The following is a 27,674-nucleotide window of genomic DNA, read 5'->3' as shown; positions in this document are numbered from 1 at the left end:
TACATTTCCCACAGTGCTACACCTCAGCTAAAGCCAAATATACAATACAGGGCTGATTCAAAAGCTGTTCACAGTTTATTTTTTGGAGAAGGAACTACTTTTTTGTTATACTTTCAAGATGAGTTACAAATAGTTTTACAGGTGTTGTCAGTTTGATACCCACTTGAGATTTTACTAGTTTTGTTTTGGTTTTAATAGTTGTATTGCTTTACATAAGGACTACTGGAGTGAAATATAGGTTTATTTTACATTATATTTTATATATTATTATGTAGCACTTTGGAAACAGGGTTAGGTTTATAAAGTTTACTATATACTGTAAATAAAGTGGATTTGACTGGATTGAAATCTATATCTGTCACATGAACAGATCTCAGAACAGAACTCCTTCGTCCCATTGTCTATAGGATATTGAATAGGTGGCAATTGTTGAGCTACATACAGCTCTTTTTAAGGAGTGTGCAAAAATATTTAATTTTAATTTAATGATACAGTATTGATATCGTGAGCTGCTGTATCGATATATCGGCAAGAGTATTTTTAGTTATATTTTCCTAAATTATTTCGTGTAAGAACTACAACTGTGTTGACATTTTCACTGTTTTGAGTAAAATGGGTGTTTTTCATATTAACTTTGTACAGACTTAGTGGACATAATAGACTTTTAGTAGCAGAGCCATGATTTAGCCTTTTTTTCCCCACTGAACCGTATCGAATCTATTTGAAGTATATTGTATCAAATCATATTGAATCAAAAGTGCACTGTATTGAAAAGAAAATCGTATCGTGGCCTATTTATCATGGTATGTATCGTATCAGTGATGAATTGTAATTAACTTGTGTTACTTCTGTATTTATGGACTATATTTATCTATTGCACAAATTTCCCACTCTCTGGACAAGAAAGTTATCTTGAATTTTCTTTTAGTTAGTAAAAGACTCTTGACGCCAAGTACCTGTTTCATTTGTTGTTTCAAATATTACAGGGCGTTAAAGACTAAAATGTATATTGGTGTATATATAGAGAGTTTGCAGTTTATGAGACAATATAAATTATATGTACTTCATAACCAGAAGTTAAAACTTTTTGTAGTGTGGAATTACTTTATTTTTAACAATATTTATATTCCATATCACCCCCCAACATTACAGTTATTTCATCAACAATACAATATGGCCCCAGCCAAAGTGGCAAGCTTTTTTTACTCGTTTATGTTTATCCATTGTATGTCGTCATAGATTTGTATTCCATTCAATTATTTCATCCATAAATTACCCTGTGTCCACTTTCTTTTGTTCTTTTGCCTGTGCCAGATGCTAAACGGTCCACTCACTTCCTCCTTTACTCATTGGAGATTAAAAGTGAACCCAGCTCTTGTGCACAGCTGTTGATGGTCCAATCACACAGCCAGTCCAATAAGGCTCCACTGTTCTGACCAATTTACTCCACTGCCTTTGTTGTCCATGAAAAACTAAACACAAAAGAAGAAAAAAAACACTAATTACGAGAATAGCCAGCGGCTCACAGCTGACATTTTGGATCTCCACACCTCACCTCTCCAGGGCATTTCTCGATGATGAAAAGGAGTGATAATAGGCCGACAATGGGTAGAAAACAAATTTGGAGAGCATCATTTCACTGGGACCACCTTGTGTTTTGTTAAAAGTACAAAGCTTTGCATAATCGTATTCCTGGGAGGTCTTGGGGAGAATGCCGGCACCATGCATCGTTAGTGGAATGAAGTCCTGAACAGATTAGCAGTGCACTGAGCCATAACAGCGTTTATTCACCTGTTTCTGGCGATGCTACACACTCCCATCTCTGGGTGTAGAGAGACAGAGACAATCAAAATACACAATTGGGTAGTAGTGATCAGTGGCTGTCAACTTTTATTACCAAAATGTAGAAGTATTTTAGTATAGTAACGATAGTAGTAGTAGTAGTAGTAACAGAGGTGGCTAGTACTCAGTTATATTTACTCATTTACATTTAGAGATGTACCCATCCAGGTTTTTTTGTTCCAATACCAATGTCGATATTTTGGCTTACCTACCGATGCTGATAGTCGATATCAACTGATACTAGGGCAGAGACCAAAAATGAATTCCTTTAAACACAAATGACTTATTGTAAAAAGTTATTTTGTCTTTGTTATTTATCATTTAAAGTAACTACAGCTACAGAAAAACTACAAAAAATACAAGTTCAGTATTATGTAGTAGTTTGGGCAAACACTGGTCAGTAAATCATCTTACACCAATTTATTGACCAGAATGGGATATTTACTGAACTGATCTTGGACTCGATATCTTGTCCATCAAAATGTTCTAAATTTACTTGGAAGAACTTATACTTTTAAAGGTAGTTCTGACATTATACTTCTACTTTATCAGTAGTTTGTTAGAATTAAACAATACTCTTTCATTGCTGCTTAGCAATCAACTGTTGTTTGGCAGTATTTGTTCACATTTTGGTATATTTTGGAAAGGACCAATTCCCAACTCTTTCTTTGCGGAACAAAAGCTCTCAAAACTACTGCACAATATGAGCTTTTGAATGACTGGGAGTTAGTCTTCTCACTCAGTTAACCCTTCTCCCCATGTCCCAAAAATATGAGCAGTTGGTCGGATGTGATAATTATTTGTAGAGAAAAGATCCGGGGAAGAAGCACAGTGCGGTTGCTTTGCCAATTGGAGTCTTTGTTTGGCTCATAAGAGTGTGGCTTCCTGTGTCTGCAATAGGCTTTAATCTCATTAAAAGCAGATTAATGGCACAGTGACAGGACCGCTGCCACTACCGAGTCTAGTCAGGGCATAATACTTGTTTTTTAAAATATTTTACTATAATAAAAAGTGTTAGGAATAAAACAGTCAGACAAACAAAGAAAAGTTCAGTAGCTTTCAACCGTGGCTTCAATGACTTCAATTTAATTCACAGCCAACAGATTCATTGGACAAGTACATATTTGGACGTTAGTAGTAAAGTAGTGATTAGGATAGTAGCAAGTATAAAACAGTAAAAAGGTGATATGCATTTGTACTCAATAGTTAAGGAAAATGCTTGATGCTTTCACCACTATAGTAAAAATGTCACAATGTAGTCTTAGACTAGTTGTAATATCAATCAAGTCCATAGTAAAAGGAGAGAAGAGAGAGACAGTACGTGAAAGGCTAAGTTTAAAAGTAACATCCGTGACACTCTGCATATTGTGAAAAAAGGTACAAGTCTTGATGAAGTGAGTATTTATTTTTGACGCACATTTCTTTTTCTCTAATGCTTTATTCTGAGACATTTTTGAAGTTGGTGCAGTCGAGTATAAGATTACAGTTCCAGTTCATGGTCTACAGATACTTCAAACCTTTAACTGCAAGATGCAAGCCAATCCCTTTATTTACAGATGTATGAATGACAAGTACGATACTACTTTAGGTATCGATTAGTACAACTCTATACTGAAAGATGCCATGAAGGTAGTTGAAGATTGAGGATGTAGAGATATAGGGTTTTATGGAGGAATGATTTTCACTATTGCCATGTCCTTGAAAATCCGGGGGCCATTACATTCCAGCTACGACATGTGTAGTTTGTCACAGTGTTGGACAGCATATTACTGGAGGGAAATTGGTTCTAGCATCAGGTGTATGGTTTGGAGATAGAAAAGCATGTACGGTCTTATCAAAGGTAAGAGCAAAGTATTCATCACACTTCAGCCATGTTGTCAAGGGCTTGTTGACAGAGCTGGGCAGTGATCTCTCATCACTACCACGAAAGAGGACAGGTTTCCAGAGATAAACCAATGTCACCATCTACAATACATATTAATAATAATACTGTAGAAAAATAGACACCATCTTGCGATGTGGAAGGTTCTAGGTTTGAGAGGTCTTTATTTTTGTGCCCTTACCTGGAGTTTGAACTAGTACATGTAGGCCCATCATGATAATTACTATAATTTTTTGGGGAGTAATTATTGTGTGTAATTTGTCTTTGTACTACTGTAGAACTTTATTTTTCTGTAAAAGATTTGAACTGTAGAGAGTTGAAAGTAACTTCTATGCCTCTTTATAGACACAAACTCCACAAAAGTGATTCATTTTACTATGTACTACAATGTTTTTTTGTTTTGTTTTTAACAATATTGTACACTTAGACTATTGTTCTTGTTTTGAAGAATATCTAGATTTTTGTATCCCCCACAAAGATAATGACACTTCTAGCAGTAATAATTGGTCCCTGTGTCAAATTTGAGAAAATTCACACAATTTTTATTTATTTATTTTTTTCAAATGTAATTTTGTGGCTCATTATTTGAAAGGGTGTGGGGGGTCTGCAGGATTTTTTATTTTTATTTTTTAAAGTGCGCATCAAAACACTCTTTAAGAAGACCATTAAGACTTCTAGGTTTTAGCAGACTGAACAAGTAAAGAAAAGAAAAGGTGAGGACTGATTCAATGAAGCAACTAGAAAACATTTTCATAAAAACACAATCTATATTAAAATTTCTCAATTTGCAAAGGAAGTACATTCTCCAGTGGGCCTTACTGCAGATTAGTTAGAAGCAGTTTAGATTTATTTGTGTTTTTTCGTTTTGAATATTTTCTTAATGTGTTTATCAAATTCTAAAGTGGTCATATAAACAATTCAAATGTAAAAAGCTACATTTATTAAAACACTTTTCATAATGATTGTCCAGTGTATTAATGTCCAGTATTCGGGCTGAGACTTAGAACCTGTGTGGGAGGATGTACAGTGCATTACAGCTGCAGACACCACACAACTGGAAGCTCTCAGACTAATGAATAAATAACACAGGGAGAATGTAAAAGCAGACCCATGAATCAAAATAGTCATACAAAAACCAGGAAATACTTGCAGTGCTGTCTCGCTTTGACATAAATCCCCTAAGCTCTGTTGTATAACATCCATTCATTTTTATTAACTGTCTCTGGAGAATTAGTGGTTATGTCAGTAATATATAAGGTTAAAGCTAGACAATATCCAACATTTGTTATCTTTGCATTATGGTGATATGATGGCTCATATCTCAAAAACAGATGTTGGCGTAGCTGTGAAGAGTGTTTTCGTTGCACATTGAAGTTGCTGTCTATTGTCCCTTTGTATTCAGATTTGTATTGAAAACCAGATATTAATCAAGACTAAATCAAACATTGAAACTAGATACTCATGAGAAGTGGCAGTACTGAAAAAAATCACATACATCTGACATAATTTGCCTTTTTTCTGAATAGCATTGGTTAGTCTTGATCTATTTTAGAACTAATAAGACCATAGGGTTGTTTTAAAGAAAGTACTTTTATAATACCCTGTCATTTTCAGTACAAGATTTTTTTTTTAAATAAATCAGCGTCAACGATTGAGCCTTTCGCTGTTAGTATAGAAATTGATTTGAAGTTTTAGTATTGTGGCAACACTGATATTAATTAATTAATTTGAATGATGAAAAGTGAACATTTAAGCATATTTTACAAGAAATTAAAATCCTGTTTTGGTGATTATTTCGATTTTTTGTGTCAGTTATATTTGAAGTAACATTTGTTTTCCTCAGAACAAAAACAGAGGTGGTAGTTGAAAATTGTACAGACACATAGAAACATTTTATTCCCTCCTCCTCACTCTCAATTTTCTCGAGCAGATCCCTGTCAGACATAACCTATGAAGTTTGAATGCACAACAGCGTCCTGACAACTTAAGCCATTTTCTCTCATTCATTCAGGTGAGAGACTACCGCTGCCAGCTCCCAGGAAGCAGGGGAGGCTGTCCATCACCACCTCCCATTGGGCTTGTCTCCCTAGGCTTTTGCTTCATCCCCATTGCCTTAGTTTCTGCCAATTTCCTTCCTCTCTGCTGTTTCATGATGGTGAATTGTTAGTTTTTAGTGTTAGACTTGAAATAGTTGATGCTCAAACATGAAACTCAAATAATGTGTCTTTTATTGATTGTATTGATTTGTACCAAAGTTGATTAGACTTATAGACTTTATTGATTCACAAGGGAAATTATTTGGACACAGTAGCTCACACACATCACAATGTATTATAATGGTAATAATGGTAGTAATACATTTTAAATAAGTTGCAAAAATGTCAAGAGACTGGTGTCAAATAAGGCATAATTACATAAATGTATATGTATATATAAATATAAGATATTTTAGCTATATACACAAGGTTGTAAGGAGAAACAGTGCAGACATTATTTGATTGACAGGACATAAGGTTATCTGTTACATAAGGATGAGTTGCTGTACAGTTGTATGGAGTATGGTATGAATGTAGTCCTGTATCTCCCACTGTTAAAGTGGAGCTGTAGGAGAATGAACTTCTCTGTCTCTAGTCAGGTGAAAAGTCCATAATGGAGAGCAATTTGTCCAGTGTCCTCCTGTCCCTCACTGTGACGTGAGGTGATTGGCCTATATATTTTGAAATTTTAGTTAAAGCAACATTGCGCAACTTTCTGGAGCTGGTACATTTCCTGCATGATTCCATGGAAGTAGAAACTTAAAACTGTACTTGAGAACATTCTCCATGGAGATAGAAACATTTTATTCCTTAGTGTGGAAATGTATAGCCAAAGGAATAACATTTCCATGGAGGCCAGCTGGAGAAGGCCTTCCTCCAGGCCAAGTAAGAGTCAGATTTGTGTTTATTTATTTATTGGCAAAAAAGTTCCACAGCAGACTTTTACATTTTTTTATTTTATGTATTTAGTAAGTTGATATTTATTTCTTGTGGGTAATGTTCTAATGAGCAAAATTTTGAAGTTTAGAAACAATAATTAACTTTTTTGTGTTAAACAATAATCATACTTGCCAGTTATAGTTCCAAAAATAATGTGACCAAATGCCACATATGTTCAGATCCAATCCAATATAATAATGACACATTATTTATATGTATTTTAATCAGAATACTTAATAGTCTTCAACAAATACAGATGGTTAGGCAGGCAGATATAACAACCAGACTACTTGAGAAAATTGGCTGCTAAAATATCATTTGCTGCCAGTGATGTTGGACAGAGAACTGGGCTCTGAAATCGTATTTTTAGGTTTCCCAAATGTATGTGAATGATTATTGGCTGCTTATTATCTCTATGCCCTTCACTTCATGAACCAATTTAGTTTAGTGTATGTAAACGAAAAAGGCAGTCATTAATTTGTTGTGCTGTTGCCATGGATAAAATGATCATGGCAAACAGGGCCAGAGGGGAAATAGGAAAATTGCATCCTCTGGACTCATTATGGACAATTACAGACAATTACAATGGAATATATTTGGTCACTGACTGTTCCTGCAATTGTACTATGTTTTACACAGCAATTTATATTGAATAGCAAAATTTGGCCCGTTTATTTATGTTTGCCAGTTGGCTGTCTTTCCGTTAAGTTACCCCATTTTATATCAGATGCCCTTCTAGAGATTCACGATACTGGTATCAGATATTGGCATTGATTATGGAAAAATTGCCGGATCAAATATTGGCTCCCAAATATCGTTTCAACTGATATCCTGTTGGGGTCAAGAAATGTATCTAACAGGACTATTTACTGGTGTTAGAAAGTCCCATAATGTTTGATTTTTTATTTATACTGAGCTATTCTGTAGTTACTTGAGATAAATAACACTTACACACATTTGGATCAGTTTTGTTTTATTTTATTTTTGTTTTAAGGAATTTTTTCATTCTCTACCCTGGTATCGGCGGATATCGAGGATAGCCAGATACTAAAAGCTTTAGTATTGAAATTGGTATCGAAACTGAAAAAGCTGAATCGGTTTATCCCTGCCTTTTATGAATCTGCCCAACTGTAGCCGATGGTTTGGTTAGACACAAAAGACACAAGACAAAAACAAAACTGCGCTAAATAAAGTTAAATCTCCCCATGTCTTTAAAAAAAAAAAGTTCCTTTTACTGAATGTGCTCAATATTACAACTACATATTTCATCCTAGGCCCAGCATTACACAGAGTCTAACCACAGTTTTGTTGAGCAGGTCTGATAGCGTGGAAAAATGATGAAAACTGACAAGTGATCCTTTCCGCAAAAACATATCAGTAGGATACACTCTTATCTCGGACATGTTCATATTACAAGCCGGGATTAGATATAGCTGGTGCACAAATTGTTAGCTTGGTAACTGTCACACATTTACATTTGAGTGCGCATGATTGGTCCAGCAACTTTGAAAATGGAGTTTACTTTTCCTTCTTCCCCAGTCCATTTTGTTATTATTTCCAGCTCGGAGCACCTGGATTCCTGACATGTAGCTTTCACGTCCAAAAGAGAGTAGGCTGAAACACAATTCCACTCTGCATATAGCTCTCAGCCTCTCAGCCTTTCTCTCCTTTCTGACATCCTAACATTATCTAATTTGTGATCCATTTGTCCAAGAAAAGCAAATTTTTATTAATATTCCTGCACTCACTACACAGGTCAAAAGTTCATTTCAGCAAAAAATACCTGTCTGTTTCTTACTACCTTCACCTCAAGGCAAAACACTGGTCCTCTATTTCATTAAATGGTAGGACAGTAGAAGCTATTACTTCCTTGGTTTTATGGCTACAGGCAAATTCTTCAGCAAAACATAATACCACCTTGTAGGGGTAAAACAATACCAAAGTCCCTCGATACAATATTTTCACGATATGCATCGCACGGTTGAATATTTATTGAGATATTTTGTGGAGGCTTATAGAATTGTGGATATGCTACTTTTTCCTTTTAAAAGCCTTAGAAAAGCCTTGAAAACCCTTTGGTACTGTTATAATATGAAGAATTAAGATTTAAAAGTGCTCAAGAACAGTTATATCTTCATGTAGTCTGCACTGACAATACCAAAGGATCATGGTCTATGTAGTTCCGTCAGTTTTTTTTAGCTATTGCTGCACCATGGCAATAGCCAGGCTGGTGACACCTGTGCCTCCGCAAAATTTTATTTCTCTCCAGCACCTGGGTCAGGAATTGGAATACACTAGATGGTATACAAGAACCCCGGAAATGCGAGTCCGGGCACCAGCCAATCAGCAACGAGCCATACATTCAGTGTTGGCAACGATTAAGGATTTAAAGCCTGAACAAAGAGAATGTTTGGTGAATTTTATCAAGGGGAAAGACGTTATTGCCCTTCTTTCTACGGCTTTTGGGAAAAGCTTAATATACCAGTTAGCCCCGTTAGCGGCGCATTACATACATCATGACTAAATAGCAGTGATTGGTTTAATAAAAAAGTACCAACCTACCGTCGAGCTAAAGAATTCTAATGCTGCGAGGTCAGATGGTTTCCATGAAGTGAAACGGCTGATGAATCAGGCTACCATGGCAAGGCAAGTCAAGTTTATTTTTATAACACGGTTCATACACAAAGTAATTCAGAGTGATTTACAGAATAAGAAAGACATTAAAATCACAAAGACAATTAGAATCATAAACACTATTTATTTAAGCAAAGAGACTTGCAATTCGATATATTGTGATGGCCTTCGATATTATTGGGAGACTTTTGACAATATAATATCACAATATTTCGGTTACTGTTACATCCCTACCACCTTGGTCCTCAAGACAATACCTTTTAACTGTCTATTTTTGTAAGTTTTGAACTGAAAAGAATTTTTACATTGACTTTTTTTTGGAAAGCATTTGCTGGCATTTTCAACGATCTTATGTCACTTTGTCAGCATGTGTGTTGCTGGTGGTGATGTGTGCTTTTTTGGAACCCAGCAGGATGTCTCTGGGCCTATCCGTGCGAGGAAGGAGGAAGTGGTCCCCTGTCATTTCAAAGGCAGATGACTGGAAAGACCACTATTGTATAAAATGGTAGAAAACAAGCATTCAAGGATGGGACAGTGCTGGGTTGGTGAAGCACCCCTGTGGAGAGTGGCGAGTTCAGATGCAGGAGAGGAAGAAGAATTTTTTTGTGTGCATTCGCTATGGCAGACATGTCTTTCAAAACTCCCCTCCTCTGCTACCCTCGCCACACCGGGGCATCTTTGTGACCCAGTGCTGGTCCTACACTGTCCAAAAAATACTCCAAAAAGCCACTTTCTTACTGCTTATGTTGACAGCCAACAAAACTAGAAGATTGTGTGTGGATATGCAAATGTATTATGTTTTATTACATTCACTGCAAAAACTCATCTAGGCACGTAAAATGACTTCAATTATGAACATTTTACTTTATTTGAGTAGATTTAACTTGACAACTACAGTGATCTTCCAATTAGATATTCTTATTTTGAGTTCAAAGAGTTGTTGTTTTTATCTTAAGTGTAACAAGATGTATTTTCATATTTTAAGTACAAAAAGGCTTGTTCCTTTGGTACATTTTACTTGTCAAGTGAAATTTACTCCAAACATGATAAAACTTTCTTAATCCAAGTCATCTTAACTTGGCTACATTTTAGTTTTGGGGGTGTTTGCACCAATCCAGCAGTTCCAATACTGACATCAGTGCAGCCGATATCTGATGTTGATACCAGTTTAGGGATTGAAATAGTTGACAAATTTGATCCAACTGTGTTATGTAACTTATTTATCACGAACAGCTTTGTATGAATTAAAGTTCAAACATTATGAGACACCCTGGGTCTACATCAGTCAGTAAATAGCCTCAATACACCCAATTAAAGGCCTAAGGAGGATATGGGCTGAATTGCTACCATGGAACCAATACTCGATCCAGCTAATTTCCTTGGAGAGGCGTCGATATTCTATACCAGTATCTGTATTGTGTATCCCTAGTTTCTATGGAGAGTGGAAGTCTGAAATGAGTTCATGTTGTAATTTAAGCTTTGAGTTCTAGATACTGTCTGTGTGAACGGATAACTGAAGGGTATTGCTAATTTTAATCTAGTGTTTTTTCCACATGGTTTGAAGCACGACTCCAAGTAATAATGCAGATGGTTTCACCGATTAGCTCCTTTATTCAGTACTCAGGCATTTGTTGTTCTGATTGTTAATTTTCTTGCTAGTGACTGGAGACTAGCTTTTATTCCCCAAGAGAGATTTGGACTTCTTCACTTTACACACATCTAAAAAATAAAAAGCATTTTATTTCTAGCTATAGGCAAATAGTATGTTTGTTTATGAATGTATATGGTGCATTTTCACTATTAGTGTTCGTTTTTATGTTTAGCAGACTCCCTACCTCACAGGTTGAATTAAATGTAGTGAAGATTTGTAGCACTGTGGCAACAGATTTGACACCTGAAAAAGCGTCTCCGACATGCTGAAAGTCAATTAGTGCACTTCTCATAGTAATTTATAGCCCACATTAACATGCTCCTCATATCCGGGCCTGATTACTCTAACACCTGAGTGTATGGGATCCTCCTCCAGCATACCAATGACATAAAAAATTATCCCAGTGTTCTGAATCATTCATGTTAGGTAACTCTGTTCCATCTTACAAGATTACACCTCAAATGTGAAAATATTATACTAGCAAAAAATCCATATTGTTTTCTACAGTCAGATATGATGTCTGTGTCTGTTTGATACTAAATCAGAGTATGAAGTAGGCAGTTTTATTTTGTGACTAATGTGAAAGTTTATTTTAATCATTTTAGCTCCATAGAAACTTCATAAATCTATGATGATTTGTTGATTGTTATATATGATGAACATATATATATGAACGTATAATAGTTCAACTGTGGGGCAGCAGTGGCTATAGTGAAGAAGTGCATACTGTTGTCGCCTCCTTAATCAAGACACTTCCTCCACCTTTCCAATGTGGTCTGTCAAATTGGTCGATAGCATAGATTGGCAGCCTTGTTTCTGTCAGTCCATCAGGGCAGCTGTGGCTACAGAAGTATCTTACCATCGATAAGTGTGGGGTGTCTTTGAGTGTTGCATAAAATGCTATGAAAATCAAATTATTATTATTATTATATGTAGTGCCAGATGTAGTGACCGTTTGACCATAGACTTTTGCGGTGGTCACAATGTTAGATTCACCCGTATCACATATTATTCATGATCCAGATTTCCATATAATTTGACAGTGCAAATTTTGATGCATGTACAAGTTACTTTACATTAAATCTGACCCTGGTTTTCCTGAATTGACTCTTTCCAACTTTTTAACTACCCTATCCAACTTGGGAATATATACAGCATGTTATCCCAGTTTCCTTCTGTAGCACGCAAAGAATAATTTGCTTACACATTGCACAACTTGTAAAAGCATATTTTGTTCAAGGCATTTCACCATCCCTTGTGACCTCTGCCTATTCACTTGCTTTGTTTACACAGTCGCAAGCAGCTCACCTTTTAGTTTTTTAACGAAGCCACAAGAGCCAGGATTATTACTATGCCAGTGGTAGCATACTATTTTAATGACATTGTAAAGTATTTTGGCCCTTGTCTCTCTTCCCTTATGTAAACCATCATTAGCATTTTTCTACATTTATTTAACAGGAGCAGCATGGGTAAATGTGTAGAGGAGTTCAGATCGGAGAATCCATCTATTACATCCCCTACAGATATGGCCTGGGATATGTATGCATTTATTCATAAGGAGGAAGCGTGACCTAGGGTCTTGTCTCTGTCTGTCCTTTCACTGTAGCTGTCTTGCAGTGACACTTACTTGGAGTGACTGAACAATTAGAGTAAAAGCTTTTTCCATTGTTGCGGAAAATTGTCAGGAAGTCATAAGTTCAAAGGTCATTTCTGTTGTAATGTGTGAATATTTTTTCATTGTTTTTAAAGTCTAACACTGAGTTTTAAGAAGTAGCAGATGATTCAGGGATATTTCTCATATTCAAATTTTACATTGTACTATAAAATACATTAATCTGGGACGACATAAAATTAGTCATTACTAGGGCCCGACCAGTATGGATTTTTTTGCAGCCAATATGATACCGATAAAATGGGAGTAGGACCTGCCGATAGCCGATATATTTGATGATGTAAAAAATCACTATAAATCTTCAGTTGATTATAAAACTTAGGTCTGACTCTACTGGATTTTAAATTGTGTTTATTTAGGCTACATTTATTGTTATTCTGCCTCTTTACAGTCATATTTAAAGACAGTAGGTCAGCCTAATGGCATTTTTGCTAGTAAAGAAAGTAAGGAAACTACCGCTATCAGACTTTAGTGGTAAATGCATGCTCACCGTGGTAATTAATTATGCCTAAATGCAGATCATTCACACCTCTATTCACAGCTCATTTACATATTAATGCAGGTCCAGTAATATGTATGCATACAGCCACTATAGTCACTTTACTCTAGGCCAGTGAAGAGACAGCTGTTTACGTGTGGTAGCTTACAGCAGCTAAGGGCCAACCATTAAGAACCAAAAGTAGCTTCAAAAAGTGACACATTTGTAACACTCACCGCTCATACAGGTCACAAATCTTCAGAAATAAGTGTCCTTTCAATCCTGACTCAAAACCACCATCTTGTCTCCATGGAGATGTTATTGCTTTTCCTGGATTGGTCACAATATAGCATACAACCAGTCTGTTTGCATGGAGACAAGCATCCAACGCCACCAGGCAGTTACAGGTCAGATCTGTGGTGATGTGACCCCACTCACTGCTAGATTTCATGTGTTTGTGTTTAGATATGTTAAATGCCATACTGTGAATTATTTCAGGCAAAGCAGCAGTATCTCTACAAGACAATGATGGACTCTTGACCATAAAAGTTACATAGAGCAGCTGTTAATTAGGTACCAGCTGACAACCAATACATTACTACAGAATGTTGTGATAAAAGAAGAATGAAAGTACTGGTGACGCTGACAGGAAAATTGTGATTTGTTTTCTTGTTTTTTTTTTTGGTACAGCTACTTTCTTTCTTGCTCCTTCAAAAAACTCAGTGTAACATTCCCCTGTGAGATGTCGACAGATTCAGCGTCATGTCTTATGATTTGACGGAGCTGGAGAAATTGCTGTAAATACACACAGCCTAGTTCAGCTCTGGTGTAGAGGCACGCTTGTTGTGTGATGGATGGAAATCACTTTTTGACATGTTTGGGCCAAGCCTTGGTTTATTTGTGCCTCTGTGGGCTGCAAATCTCATGTGTTTTGTGGGAACTAAAAATCCTGGCTATTTTATCTTGACAGGAATAATCATTCCTTGTTTTTCATGTTTTTACGAATCTAAAACTTGATGGATTGCAGGACGAAATTTCACATTGTTTGAAATCGTTGTCAGTCACTTTTACGAAAACACTAAATCTCTTTTGACATTAGTAAGTCTTGCTGAAGGAGAAACATACTAATACACAAATAGACTGAAATCTCATTGGAATCAATTAGCTTATCGTTTGAAGGGCTATGTCTGTGTGGATGGTGAATGTTTTAGATTGACAGTTTGAGCAAATCATCTTGAAAATGAAGACTTTGAAAAAGATAGTTTTCCCATAAGATAATGTTTGGTTTCTAACACATACTGTACTACATCTGCTTTTCATATGCTGATGACATAAAACAGTACACAGACCATTTTGGCATTCAGATTTTATACTTTCATAGCTCAACAGTTTCGGTTGCAACCTTCTCAGTAAACAAGCACATGAGCCACTAAGCGGCAAGCCCACTAAGAACAACTCAAGTCCACAATGTCAGACCACTGCAAAAGGGAAAACATTTTCATGGATTGGGACAATGTAAGGTACAGTCTGCCCACCAGACTGTAAATCAGGATGTTGGGGCCTACCAACTGTGTCACACCTGGGATACAGTTCTGAACATCCAAATGTGGTTGATGTCATTGTCTGTTCAAGTGGTCAGTTGCAAGAAATGCCGAAGTGAGAAGTAGTTAATACTTGTTTTTACTGGAAGTCATAGTACAAAATCTTAATAGTCTAGATGCTTGTAGTGCCCCCTTTGTGTTTATTTACTGATACAAGTCTAATTCTCACCTCACTCATCACTTAATCAATTATTCCAGCTGTCATATTGCTACATCTTTAATTACAGCCATGTGAGGCCAGGCTGTCCATATTATATAATTGGCATGAAACTGGGGACTCTATCACATAATCCCATTGTTGTCTCTAACCTAGTTTAGGTAAAGCTGTATTTTTTTATAAATTGATTCTCAGTTGTGCGGGAGTTTTCAGCAGGGTCTTTTGCTTTGATGAATAACTGCTGCTCCTTCATTCCACACATTAATGGTTGGTATGGGATCTAAGAAAAATCTGTCTGTTCTTTCAGATTTCCTAGAGACCCATAGTCTGATACTGAAGCATGCTTATTGGACAAAATGTGTTCAATTTCACAGTGTAAGATATTTTCTAATTTAATGTCATCAGTTCCATCAAATTTGGTCTTCCTCCTGCTGTCTATGGTGTGTGTGATTTCCTTTTTCCTGAATCTTGTCCATGATATAATGTTTTAAATGTCCTATATTACGCAAAATTGATTCTTGTGAGATTGAATATAAGTTAGAATGTTGTTACCGCATCAAAACGTATGTGGAGTTGTGTTTTGTTTCATTTACACGTTTGAGTAATCCTTTATTATGAGGTCTATTATTAATCTTCATCTCCAAAACTCAAAATGCACAGTTCCACCTTGTGATGTCATGAAGTAGTAGTTCAGTAGAGATCGTCAATTCCAGAGCTGAAATTATCCAAATGATTCTACTGAAGGTGTATGGAGTTTAAAAACACTAAAAGTATAACATGGATCAGAAAATAGTGAAGGAGTGTACCTTGTGGAAAGTCCATACTATGATAGACCACAGAATATTTTAATCAGTCAGAACCTCATATCAAATTTAAATGCCTGTTATACAGATGGGTGCATATTCTAATTCTATGGAATATATTATTCATGTAAGCAATCATCTCTTACCCATCTCCTATCCCTTATGCCATGTTCCTGATTGCATTACACACAGTTTTTCGTACAGTATGCAATTTGTGTAATTTTACATTACATGTAATTAGATTCTTTACACTGTCTTCATCTTAGTGTCATGTTTTGATCTTGCCCAAAAGTAATAAAATGCATTCTTGTGTACTCAATGATGCTCAAAGAATCTTGGTGCTACTGTGTACACTGAGAATAAGAATGAGTTTTATGTGTTGTGAAGGCAGCTTGTGCACAGAAGCCTTTGATGCTGGAGTGAGTGGCAGGGCTGGAGTCTTTGGTCGAAGGTGAAGCTCAATGTCACTGGTGCAGCAGTGGAACTGAGAGGCATGTCTGTGAATGATGTGACTGAGACCAGAGGACATACAGGAGGAAGGGCAGGGGGATGAGGGCTGAACCCTGGGGAACGCCTCTAAGAGAAGAGCACAGAGAAGACTGTTTGAGGCTGACAAAATGCTGTTTGATAGGAAGTTGTAACTAAACAAATTTGACAAGCTGTATATACTCCCCTTCATAATATTGAAATAGGCATCATCTAGTCATGAAATTTTAATAAGAATGCAGACATGTTTCTGTATTTACTTAGTAAGATACCTTGCTTAAATGTTGCTCGATGTTCCATTACAATTACAAAACTTGACCAATCTCATCCATGTAGTCATTTATTTCTTAGTTCTGTGATTATACTGTATGTTAGTTATTGAAGAGCAAATCCTGATTTTTACAAATTTTTACTAATCCTTTTACGTCTTAGTAGTAAGTAGCGCAGTAATTAAAACTAGCCACAGCTTTTTTATATTTCTTTCACCTATGTGTCAGTATATGTCCTATTAATAGTTTTTCCATCAAAAATTTTACCACAAATGGAAAAAAAGCTCCTTAAATTCCATGTTGTTTAGTAACTATGGTTTGTGTTGTGAAATGTAAAAGTGTTTTGCACTTGCCGGCCACTGTAAGTGACAGATTCTTTTATATTTTATACTAGGCAGCAGTAAAATGTATAATAAAATGTGCTCACCTCTGTTTCCTATTCAAGTGTGATGGTTGCAGTGTGTCAGAGGTTGCAGGTGGCTCTGAGCAAAGCCGAGGTCACTCCACACTGACATGGCTTCTCCCCTTCTGAATTTTAATGCTCCCTAACAACCTGACAACGACTGCCCCCAAAAGACAAGGAGCAGATGACTGATGACAACAACAAAATAACACTTGGAAACAGTCCTGACCTGAGAAGGGCTGTAGACAGACCCAGGACAGGCCATGTTCGTGAGAATTAGATGGGAAAAGTTTGGCTGGATAAAAGAAAACTCTACAATGAAAGAATTAAACTGGTTTAGTTTCATGCAGTCTTTTGTCTCAGAAAGTAAAAAGTTGTTCAATAACGTGCCTGATCAAATTCTAATCTAAAAATTAAAGGTTTTGAATGTCTGCTTCTGAATATTAAAGTGAAATATTTCGTCTTAATTTCAGTGCCATGAATATGAGAGCAGTACTGTAGTAATGGCTCCTTTTACTTTTTAATGTACTTGAATATTTTATTTTTCCCAAATAGCATGGGATTTTTAAGTATTTTTTTTACTGCATTTGTATATGAATGAGTAGTAAGTAATAATAGTTGTTGACCAATTATACTGCAGTTGTAATCATCGTGGTTATGCAGTTGACAATTATATAACTTCCAAGATGTTGAAAATAATGACACATATAAAAGTACTTTAAAGTATATATCCCTTTATACATATAAGTATTTTGTATTTTGAAGTACTTCTACAGTCTGTCCTCTGTATTTGCTGTTAGACTTCATAATCCTGCTTCTCATGCCTTTAACCAAAATGAAACAAAAACATTAACAAAAAATACACTTTTGAAGTCTTTTCATTTTTCTTGCTAGACACTCATAAAACCACTGTTTGGGTTTTCTGAGGAACTTGGCACCGGCACAGGACCAGGCTTTTGTGCTTTAGTGCGGGGAGGAGAATCTGCCTTGGAGATGAAGTGTGTGTCAACAGGAATGCCTTCAAGATGGCCGCGGGTTTGCTGAGTGCGCAGACAGCGGGACTCGAAATATGAGGAGTATGTTAAATGTTGCTGACTGTCTGGATTGTGGGGCCTGCCCTCTCACGCGCCCCTCAGACACTGTATTGATGTACAACGCATGTTTTGGCTCATAGTTACAGCCTGGGTCTCTTTTGCGGCTTGACTTTCTCCTTTGAAAATAAGTTCTAGGTTTCTTTTTAAGTACCTGCAGTGATGTCCAATTAAACGTTTGTATTTCTGTGCTAGCGGGGAAGGCTATGACTTTTTGATTGTTAGCAGCCAGACTTCCGCTTGCTCTGAAATTATGGGTGAGATATAGATGAAAAACATGTGTCGTTACAGATATGGGGCTAGATTTGCTTTCAAACTGTGAAGTTTTGAAATAGCAGTACTCTGGGCTTTGTCAGCTTTTGTGTATCAGTCACGTCGGGATCCCTACCCACATAATACATAGTTTTTCAAAAGAACTCTGAGAAACTGTGCCCTCACAAGACTTGAGAAGACAGTGGGTTATTTTCTTTAATTTCAGCCTACAAGAGGACATGAAGGATTTGAAATTACTTGTGCAGAGGATAGGAAACAAGCTGTCTTCGAAATGATATTTTTTGTAAAAATTGGTTTCAGTCTGTGGTTTCAAAGCCACCGAAATGTAGAAATCTGTACCCCAGCGTGTAATCGCATTGACTTTGCTGTTATGCACCATTAGCCAACTGCTACATGTGAGCTAAGTCACTGAAGTAGCAAAATTGAGGAACAGACTATCAATTGGATTTTACAGTTTTTAGAGCTGGATGCTTAATTTATACAGCTGAAAATATAAGTTTATCAAAATTTACTATGCTTCTAAATACATTTAAATTAGAATGTTGTACAAAAAATATTTAACCCAAATGGCATTATATAGATTATATGCAGTCTCAACAGCATATTTTTATACAGTATTTTAGTATATAAAGAGGCATTTTGGTTTGGACCACAGTTGTATTGGTATGGGGTAACTTTTGATTGGAGTCAAAGGTTTTTCTCGTGGCTAGTGTCAACTCTTAAACATTTTAAATAAATATTGCATAGTTGATGTCTGTCTTTCTTTCCTTGAATTCACACAAATATGTTCTTTTCAATAGAGAAACCTTGTAACTTACAATTAAGCATTATTCTTGTCCAGAAACTGCAAGAGAAAAACAAATGGTAACCTATCATATGGAGCCATTAAAAGACATTTTTCAAATTAACTTGATTTGAAAACATTTTAGAGAAAGGCACTCTAAAATCCACAGACAACTAACATTTAGGTAACTTGAGGCTATAAATTGGAAAAAATGTCAACCACTCAACCACAACAAACCCCCATTCAGATAAACAGCCTTCAGAACTGCGCTGGCCTCAACAGTTGAAGGATGACAGCATTCCTTCTCCAAGTGCCGTGTGTGGCATCAAAAATGTATGATTATATGACCTTGAGAAGAGCGAGCTTTGAACTTCTTTCTTCTTGCCTTGTGGATCCCATGTTTATTTTTACATTGTTTTGTGCAAAATTCAAAAAGGCCTTGAAGAATAATTGTTAATGTGTTTGGATGTCTTTGCCTCTCCCGCTCTCTGTGCCTGCTCAGTCTAATGGCTGATAATGTAATTGCATTTTCATCAGAGGGAGGCCTAATGATTGACTGGAGACCGTGGGGTTGTTTTGTGTGTTGTGGGGAGATAAGCCTGGTTCAGAAACATGCTGAGTTTTGGATGGATGCTTTGATCAATGCTTTCTCCTTCCCCTGTCCTCCTTATTCTCTAAAGGCTCAAGTGTTCTCTATCACATATGGGTGCAGCTGTTTGAATGTCACTGAGAAGATACTGATATAAATCACACTTCTTCTACCCTTATAACTTCTTGAAGGTATTATTTTTCTGTTGGAAGGTGCTTGTCTCTTTTACTCTTAATGAAATTGACTCATTTCTGAATTTGGTAACTACTGTTAGAGAAATAGTGGTATACTGAAGGCCAGAGGTGGGACCAAGTCATTGTTTTGCAAGTCTCAAGTAAGTCTCAAGTCTTTGACCTCAAGTCTGAGTCAAGTCCCAAGTCATAGACAGGCAAGTCCATGGTATATGAGTATTAATATTATTATGTTATATATATTAAGAGTTGTAGAAATGTTAGTTTTTCCTTTTTAAATGTCTTGACAAGAATGAAAATCATTACTGTCAGAATAGAAAGAGTGAAGATTTAAAAGTGCTTAATAACTGTTAATTTGCCAACTAGTCTAAGCATCAAGTCTTCTCAAGTCACAGGCCTCAATTCCGAGTCAAGTCCCAAGTCACTGACCTTCAAGTCCAAGTGGAGTCCCAGGTCTCTGTCTATTTTATCTCAAGTTAAAAAAAAATAGTGACTCAAGTCTGACTCGAGTCCAAGTCACGACTTGCAAGTTCCAGCTCTGCTGAAGGCACTCACTGCCAGCTCTGTTCTTGTTATATTGGCCTTTGTCATCAGAGGTATACTGCTCCTTGCAACAGAAGCCAAGCTGGACTGCTACAAATCTTTAAAATACTTTGATTCGTAGCTACTATGTTAGACTAAAAATGCAATCACTTTATACACTAAAAACAGAATTCACTGTCTTTCACAAAGTTTGAACAAAGTAGCTTGATTAAATGCAGAATGCTTTGAATGGCTATGTTGTTTATATCATGTTCCAAAATTGGGTTTTGTGAGGTTTTCTGTGAAATTCCATATTCCGTAATTTGGTATATACATTTTACACAATATTTTCAAAATTTTTCTGTAGTGTACTGAACCTAATCTTCTGTCTTTCTCCTTTGTACCAAATCAGTTACTATGGTGTGAGATGAACTCCTTTGGGTGCTCCTGGTTTGTCTGCAGTCTAATTGGCTGTGTGTCTGTGCCTGTACCTGACCAGTGTTTATGCTTCTCCCTGCAGGCTTTGAGCTGCTCTATCAGCCCGAAGTGGTGCGCCTGTACCTGTCCCTGCTGACCGAGAGCCAGAACTACAACACCCTGGAGGCCGCCGCGGGAGCTCTGCAAAACCTCAGCGCGGGGCAGTGGACCGTGAGTATGGGGGGAGGGATGGCACATGCATTCTTTTTAAAGTGCCTATGTCAGATTAGACTAATTTTACTACAATATGGTTAAAATCTTTATATTGAAGAATTTAGCAAAAACATGCACATTTGTTTTTCCACTTTGGCCATTTTTTAGGTTTAAAATGTTACTTCCTGGTTGCAAATCGTGACATCAGACTAGGGAATTCTGTAACTGTTAACCTAGCAAACTCCTCTTATGTACACAGAAATTATCTGACAAATACAAATATAAGAAAACACATGTATTTTATTGAAGTATCAGAAAAAATGTGTTTCTTGTGTAAACTGTTGAACTTCTGGATAGAATTTTTTCCAGTGTGATGTTTAAAACTCTCTACTTAGTGTAATTTTCAACATATTTTTCAACTTTTCTTTGAGGATTGCTTCTTGATTGGTGTAAAATTATCATTTATATTTGCAATAGTTATAATCCCACCAAATTAAATAATAATTACTGAATCATAAAAATCTGTCATATGGACTTTAAGCAACATGGTGATATTAGGATTTATGCGTGCTCAGTTTCATATAGTGTTGTCAAGATACTAAAATACTCAGTGTCAATTTTGGTACAATTATAATAAAAATTCTCAAAATATTTATAGTTTATTTACTGCACTAAGACCATTCTTAAACTATTCAGGAAAGTTTCAACTTTGTCGTATTCATGCGTTTTGTTTGTTTTGTTTTTAGTTAGTGATACTTGCACATCTGTATCTAGTTTTGATATTAGTTTTATATCAATTAGTACCTGGATATTGATTATTTTCTACATCTCTAGTTTGGTACTTGGATTATATATTGTAAGTAATATACTAAGTACTTTGTATAGTATAATAATATAATGCATGTGGTGGCAGCAACTGGTGGCTGATTTTATGATCATTTCTCCTTTTGAGTAACCAGCTAATCTAAATAAACATAGTTACACACATTTGAGATAAATTGTGAAGCATATACTATTCAGTAAAATAAGTCAAAAATAACCAGCCATCCGGTGTTTAAAAGTTTAATCACCCTTTGATCAAAAAGGACAGTACATACACAAATTTCCTGTACTGTCCAAGTCTAAGATGTCACAAAAGTTTTATGCTGTGAAAAGAAGTGAGCTGATTGGTTAAAGCAGAATCTTGCTATTCTGTTTATTGTGTGACCTTGGTTCACACAGGAACTCATCTTCTTCATCTATGTAACATTCTTGCATTAGAAGTGAACCATTTGAAGGTCACATAATGTTGTTATTAACTGGAGCATTCAGTACATTTTTATTGTTAGAAAATACATCAATAATAATGTTTTTTCTGTCACCAGCTTTTAATTAATATGCAAACTTAAATGGGATGTACATTTCAATTATGCACCCTTTATGTGATTACATTTAAATATTGAGTAGTAAAATTGGATCAAGCACTTTTACTAATGGCGAAGGAAATGAAGTTTAGTTGATTTATTGGTTAATCCTCAAGCCTTGGTCAGTCCCCCTGAACTCTGTAGTTTTGGCGCAGTTACAGGATTAGCTCAGGGTTAGCTCAGGCTGTGGATGTGTGTTGCTGAGCGATGGTATGGGAGCTACAGCCCAGATTTATTCCAATTAGAGAAGGCTGTGCTGCTGTCTCACAGTGAGACAGCAGTGAATGATCAACAGGGCGGCCGAGCTGTCAGATTCCAGTTCTCACTTTGCACCTCAGGCACGAGTGAGCGGTCACTTCTGTTTCTCAGTGAGCTGGCTGTATTCAGGCGGCGGCAGCATTATCACCACCACACGTCTTCTCACACCCATGTGTCACACTGTAAACACATTCATCACTGTTTTGGGTTCTGGCTTCACTCGGCTCGCTCACTGCAGCCTGCAACTACTAAAAGTGGTCCAGCAGCTCTTGAGTCTCACATTTAGAGTCTGAATAATTCAGTAGTAGTGATTTTCAGCTAAGGAGCTGTTTTGAAAGGATGCCTTCTCTGGCAGGTGTATTTTTGGGGTGGAGGTGGTCAGAATACGTGCTGTGTACCAGGTTAGGCAGATGTATCAGTCAGTTTCATCTGGAGTAGGACAAAAGCAGACCCTGGTCCCTCTGAGGACATTTGAGCTTCCCCCTAAACTCTCATTCCTCCCGCTGCTCATAGTTACAACAAGTAACACATCCAAGGCTTACCACTGCCACCTTGTGGTGCAGTTGTGCATATTGGTATCTAATTACATCTCTGGGGGAGCAGTTACTCAGAAGAGGAGCTCTTTTATGTCACACTTAATGTTTCATGTTACATAAAAATGAGAAGTAAAATGCGGTGAATTTAAATTAAGACAAATTATTATATCATGTTCTTGTACAACCCCTCTGTGTAATACTGTGAAGTGCGTCTCTCTTCAGACTGAATGAGGGGTGTGTGCCATTACTAAAAATAACCTCCCTCACCTCCGCTAATGTCAAGCTCTTGACCTGAACTTCTCTGTGGAGCGTTCCCAGTGGTTCTAAGCAAATGGATGAGGTCAGTGTGGGCAGCTCTCATGATAGGAAACAGTACATCTGTGAGAATGTCAAACAGGATGTCTCTAACGACATACATTTGTGTTTAACTGACCTCCTGAGATACAAAACTACTGTTTTTAAAAGGCATTCACATGTCATCTATGCCCTTGTATTTTACAGTGGTCCAACTACATCCGTGCCACAGTGCGTAAGGAGAAGGGGCTGCCCATCCTGGTGGAACTACTGCGCTCCGACTCAGACAAAGTGGTCCGAGCTGTGGCCATCGCTCTACGGAATCTCTCTATTGACCGCCGTAACAAGGATCTGATAGGTAAAGCCAGAGCTAAAGTAGTGGCTTCATATTCATTTAAAAAATGAAAACATATTAGAACCTTTATCCATAATGTATCATCACAGCCGTAAACGGTAAAAAAAAAAAATACTCTATTCAAATAAAGAGATATTTAAAGGTGCATTGTATAACTTTTCTGGTGGAGGGTCCATCAAATCCTTTTCCCCATGGAGATGTTATTTTTTTATCTGGAATGTTTCACAGTATGGCAGTAAATCTTTTCATTTTTCATGGAGACCAAACCAGATCAAGTTATAGGTCAAATCTGTGGAGAGCCAACCCCACTCACAGTCAGAATGCCTGTTTTTTTAGGTATATTTGAGTATTAAAACTACCTGCAGTTTAATAAATATAAGGTAGAGGTGTTTAATTGTCATACTGTGGAACATTCCAGGCAGAGCAATGACATAGACCAGGGGTCGGCAACCCGCGGCTCCGGAGCCGCATGCGGCTCTTTAGCACTCCCCTAGTGGCTCCCTGGACCTTTTTCAAAAATTAGTGAAAATGGAAAAGGAATGATTTTTTTTGTTGTTGTTTTAATATGGTTTCTTTAGGGGTAAAACCCTCGTTCATCTCTGGTCATGGATCTGATCCATCAGCTGTGTGTGCAAATGCAAAGACATTAAAAGTGTTTCAGCAGAACAAACAGATGAGCTGAAGCGGGGGTGGTGTCCGGTGCCTCCACCTGAGAAGCGCTTTCCCCGAAAAAAAAAAAAAAACACGTGCGCAGACTGACCTCTCAGAACAACATATAACGAATCAAGCTGGATTCAAGCTTCTGTCCGGATGCTTTGCACCCCCTCGGAACCAGCTGCGGTTGAGCGCGGAGGACTGGAGCAGCCCGCCTGGACCTGTGGTCCACAGCGCATTCTCGCTTTTCCCGCACAGAACCAGCGCACAGAGGAAGACACGGAACCGCTCGGACCCAGTCCTTTGCGCGCCGGTCTTGCTCGCCCCCGTCTGGAACCAGGACATGGAGGACAAAGCCTCCGGACAATCTGACCAACACTGGACCCACAGCCCCGTGCAGAGGGGCTGCGCGCTGACTGCTCCCGTGTGTTTTGCGCTGCTGCCCGAGCTCAGAGCTTCTGCTCCGGGCTGATGTTGCGTACAAAGTTCTACATGCTGCTGTTTTATGAGTGCTCCTATGCACGATCAGAAGAAATGCGACTGCTGCTCTGAATACTTCCATCATCGTCGTCGTCAAAAGCAACAGGTAAACGTCGGTCGCACTTTCAGCGCGTCAGCTCCTAAAACTCCGTTTATCTCAGTTTACACGCAAATGTGAAACCGGAGTTTTTAGAAAGATTTGTTTTCAGAGGCGAATTCCCGTTTGCGTGTAAACGATGTGAACAAACGAAGGGAAATGTCTCCATTTTTAAAAATACCCATGTACGTGTAAATGGGGCCTAAATGACAAAGGAATAAACACTAACCACCTGATTTCAGTGGCTACAGACGGCGCACCAAGTATGAGAGGGTCGCAAAAGGGGTTTGTGTAATCATGAATGCTCATTTTGTATTTGTAGCCTACTTAGTCATTTTAATAGTAGGCTTATATAGCTAATATACTGACCTGAGCCTATGTTACCTTCATATTAGGCTTATATAAGGCTTTTCATTTTTTTGCGGCTCCAGGCAGGTATGGTTTTTGTTTTTTTGGGCCAATATTATGTTGCATCATTATGCAACATAATATCACAAACTGACCATAGAGCTTTCTTGTGATTTATTTTATTTTATTTTTTTACCTAAAATGCATTATTACATTACAGGGAGCTACGCCATGCGGGACTTAGTGAGTAATCTGCCCAGTGGTCAGCAGAGGCCAGCCAAAAACCTGGAAGAGGACACTGTCGTGGCCATACTCAACACCATCCACGAGATAGTGACGGACAGCTCTGAAAATGCCCGCTCTCTCATTCAAGCACAAGCCATCGAGAAGTTAGTGGCTATCAACAGGACAAGGTGATTTGGAGTTATTGACATTTTCTCCAACCTCTATTTCCATTGTTATACTATTAGACATTACAGGGCCCATGTTACGCCATGCTCTGAGCTATGCTACAATGTTGTTTCCACATCAGAAACATACCTGAAGTTCTGTTTTGTTTCTTTCACACATGTTTAACACACAAACCTTGCATATTTAGGCTGTGTTCTTCTCTCAAACAGAAAACACTCTGTTCCACTTTGTGATGTCAAGTGGTAATCCAGGAAGTGCTTCAATGTGTTTTAAAACTCCATACACTTTCACTAAAATCAGTTGGATTTAAGTCTTGGAATTGCCAGTTAGTCTGCTGAACTAAAGGTAAAAGGTAACTTGAAAATTACGACTTCATGACATCACAAGGTGGAACAGAGCATTTTGAGCTTTGGAGATGTAGACAGACTAATAATAAAGGGTTAGTCAAACATGTGTGAATGAAACAAAACTCCAGTTATGTTTTGATGAGGTAACAACATTATAACATGGCTTAAAACTCACAAGAGTCAATTATATGTGGAAAAGGTGGATTTCTGCAAATTAGTGGATTTACTGTTGTTGTCTAGAGGCTGCATCAGAACTAGTGGATAATTTCATAATGTTGTGCCTAATCTAGATAACTTGTAGTCATATCATCTGATTAATTTTTACTCTCAAGCAGTAATTTCATACAGTGAATCATACAAGCCATAAATATGTTAACGGTAGCAGTAGAATAGGCATACCTCAGAGACATGATATCAGTCATAATTAGTGTGTGACCTTGACTGGCATTATCAGTATTCATGGAGGATAATGTAATGTGTCTCTAATGGCTTCTATAATACTATATGCTTACAAGCCTGAGCCCACACACTCAGAGCTATCCATTAATTAACAAGACCTTTACAACCAGAGGGCATTGTGAACTGGGCTGCTTATGCTTTTGATGTTTTCTTTCTCTCTAGTCTGATAAGAAAAAGTAGCACGAGGTGTTTTGTGCTATGGTAAAATGTTGTTTCAAATTGAGATGTGGTATGAATTAAGTGTTTTAGTATTGCTTATATAATACAATAACCCAAAACATCCACAATAGGTAATATCCTTGGTAGCCCTGAACAAGCCTTGCTCAAGATCTGGAGATGGGTCGCCAAGATGGGTCAAATACAGCAATTTCCCTATGGGGACAATAAAGTGTACCTTAACCTTTAACCTTAGCCAACACTACCTGAAACTGCAGACTTACACAAATAGCAGTGTAACATCCTTCTCAAAATTGCTGTTTTTGAGTACTACACTATCCCATGAATAATTGGTGGCTTAGAGGTAGAGAATGAAAGGAAGGATGTGCACTCATCAAGTTATGAATTAAAAAACAGACCCTTTAGCTAGGTATAATGACAACTGATGCATTTTGTATGAGGTTTCCAGACATTTCATTTTTTAATTTGTCTCTAAATTTCAGCCAATCATCTCGTGAAACAAAAGCAGCATCCCATGTTCTACAGACAGTTTGGAGTTATAAGGAGCTGAGAAACGCACTGACCAAGGATGGGTGGAACAAAAGCCACTTCCAGGTAACCAAGTCAAATTATTATGATTATTTGTGGGTTGCCCTGTGGAATAAAACAACATCTTGTATTAAACTGTCTATTTTGTCTGATAGCCTACAGTGACTGCAACCCCAAAAGCAACAAAGAACGGCAGGACAGGCTACGATGACACCACTTTGCCACTAATGGAGAAGAACCAAGGTTTGTGGCATTGTTATATTTTAGAATTTTTTTAAATATAACATTACCTCCTTTCAGTGTTTAAAGCTGCATTTAGTAATGATTTTAGTATGTTGCATTCAGTCATTCATACCTTTTTTATAACTCATGAATTTCTTGAAAAACATGCACA

At 37.3% G+C, this 27,674-nt stretch overlaps 1 protein-coding gene across 6 annotated transcripts in view; it reads left to right on the top strand.

The window, feature by feature from the left end:
* arvcfb (ARVCF delta catenin family member b) overlaps positions 1 to 27,674 on the top strand; it is a 266,391-nt gene that overhangs the window by 229,328 nt on the left and 9,389 nt on the right. For all 6 annotated transcript variants that reach the window (XM_055161604.1, XM_055161603.1, XM_055161602.1 and 3 more), the window contains 5 exons: positions 20,824 to 20,951; positions 23,632 to 23,782; positions 25,579 to 25,771; positions 27,235 to 27,346; positions 27,436 to 27,523. In XM_055161604.1, coding sequence (XP_055017579.1) covers positions 20,824 to 20,951; positions 23,632 to 23,782; positions 25,579 to 25,771; positions 27,235 to 27,346; positions 27,436 to 27,523 — 672 coding nt within the window. The remainder of the gene's footprint in view (positions 1 to 20,823; positions 20,952 to 23,631; positions 23,783 to 25,578; positions 25,772 to 27,234; positions 27,347 to 27,435; positions 27,524 to 27,674) is intronic.

The sequence above is a fragment of the Boleophthalmus pectinirostris genome, unplaced genomic scaffold, assembly GCF_026225935.1.
Source record: "Boleophthalmus pectinirostris isolate CB_2022bp ecotype Guang Dong unplaced genomic scaffold, ASM2622593v1 HiC_scaffold_4, whole genome shotgun sequence".
NCBI classification, from domain to species: domain Eukaryota; kingdom Metazoa; phylum Chordata; class Actinopteri; order Gobiiformes; family Gobiidae; genus Boleophthalmus; species Boleophthalmus pectinirostris.
This window is presented reverse-complemented; position numbering and strand designations above follow the sequence as displayed.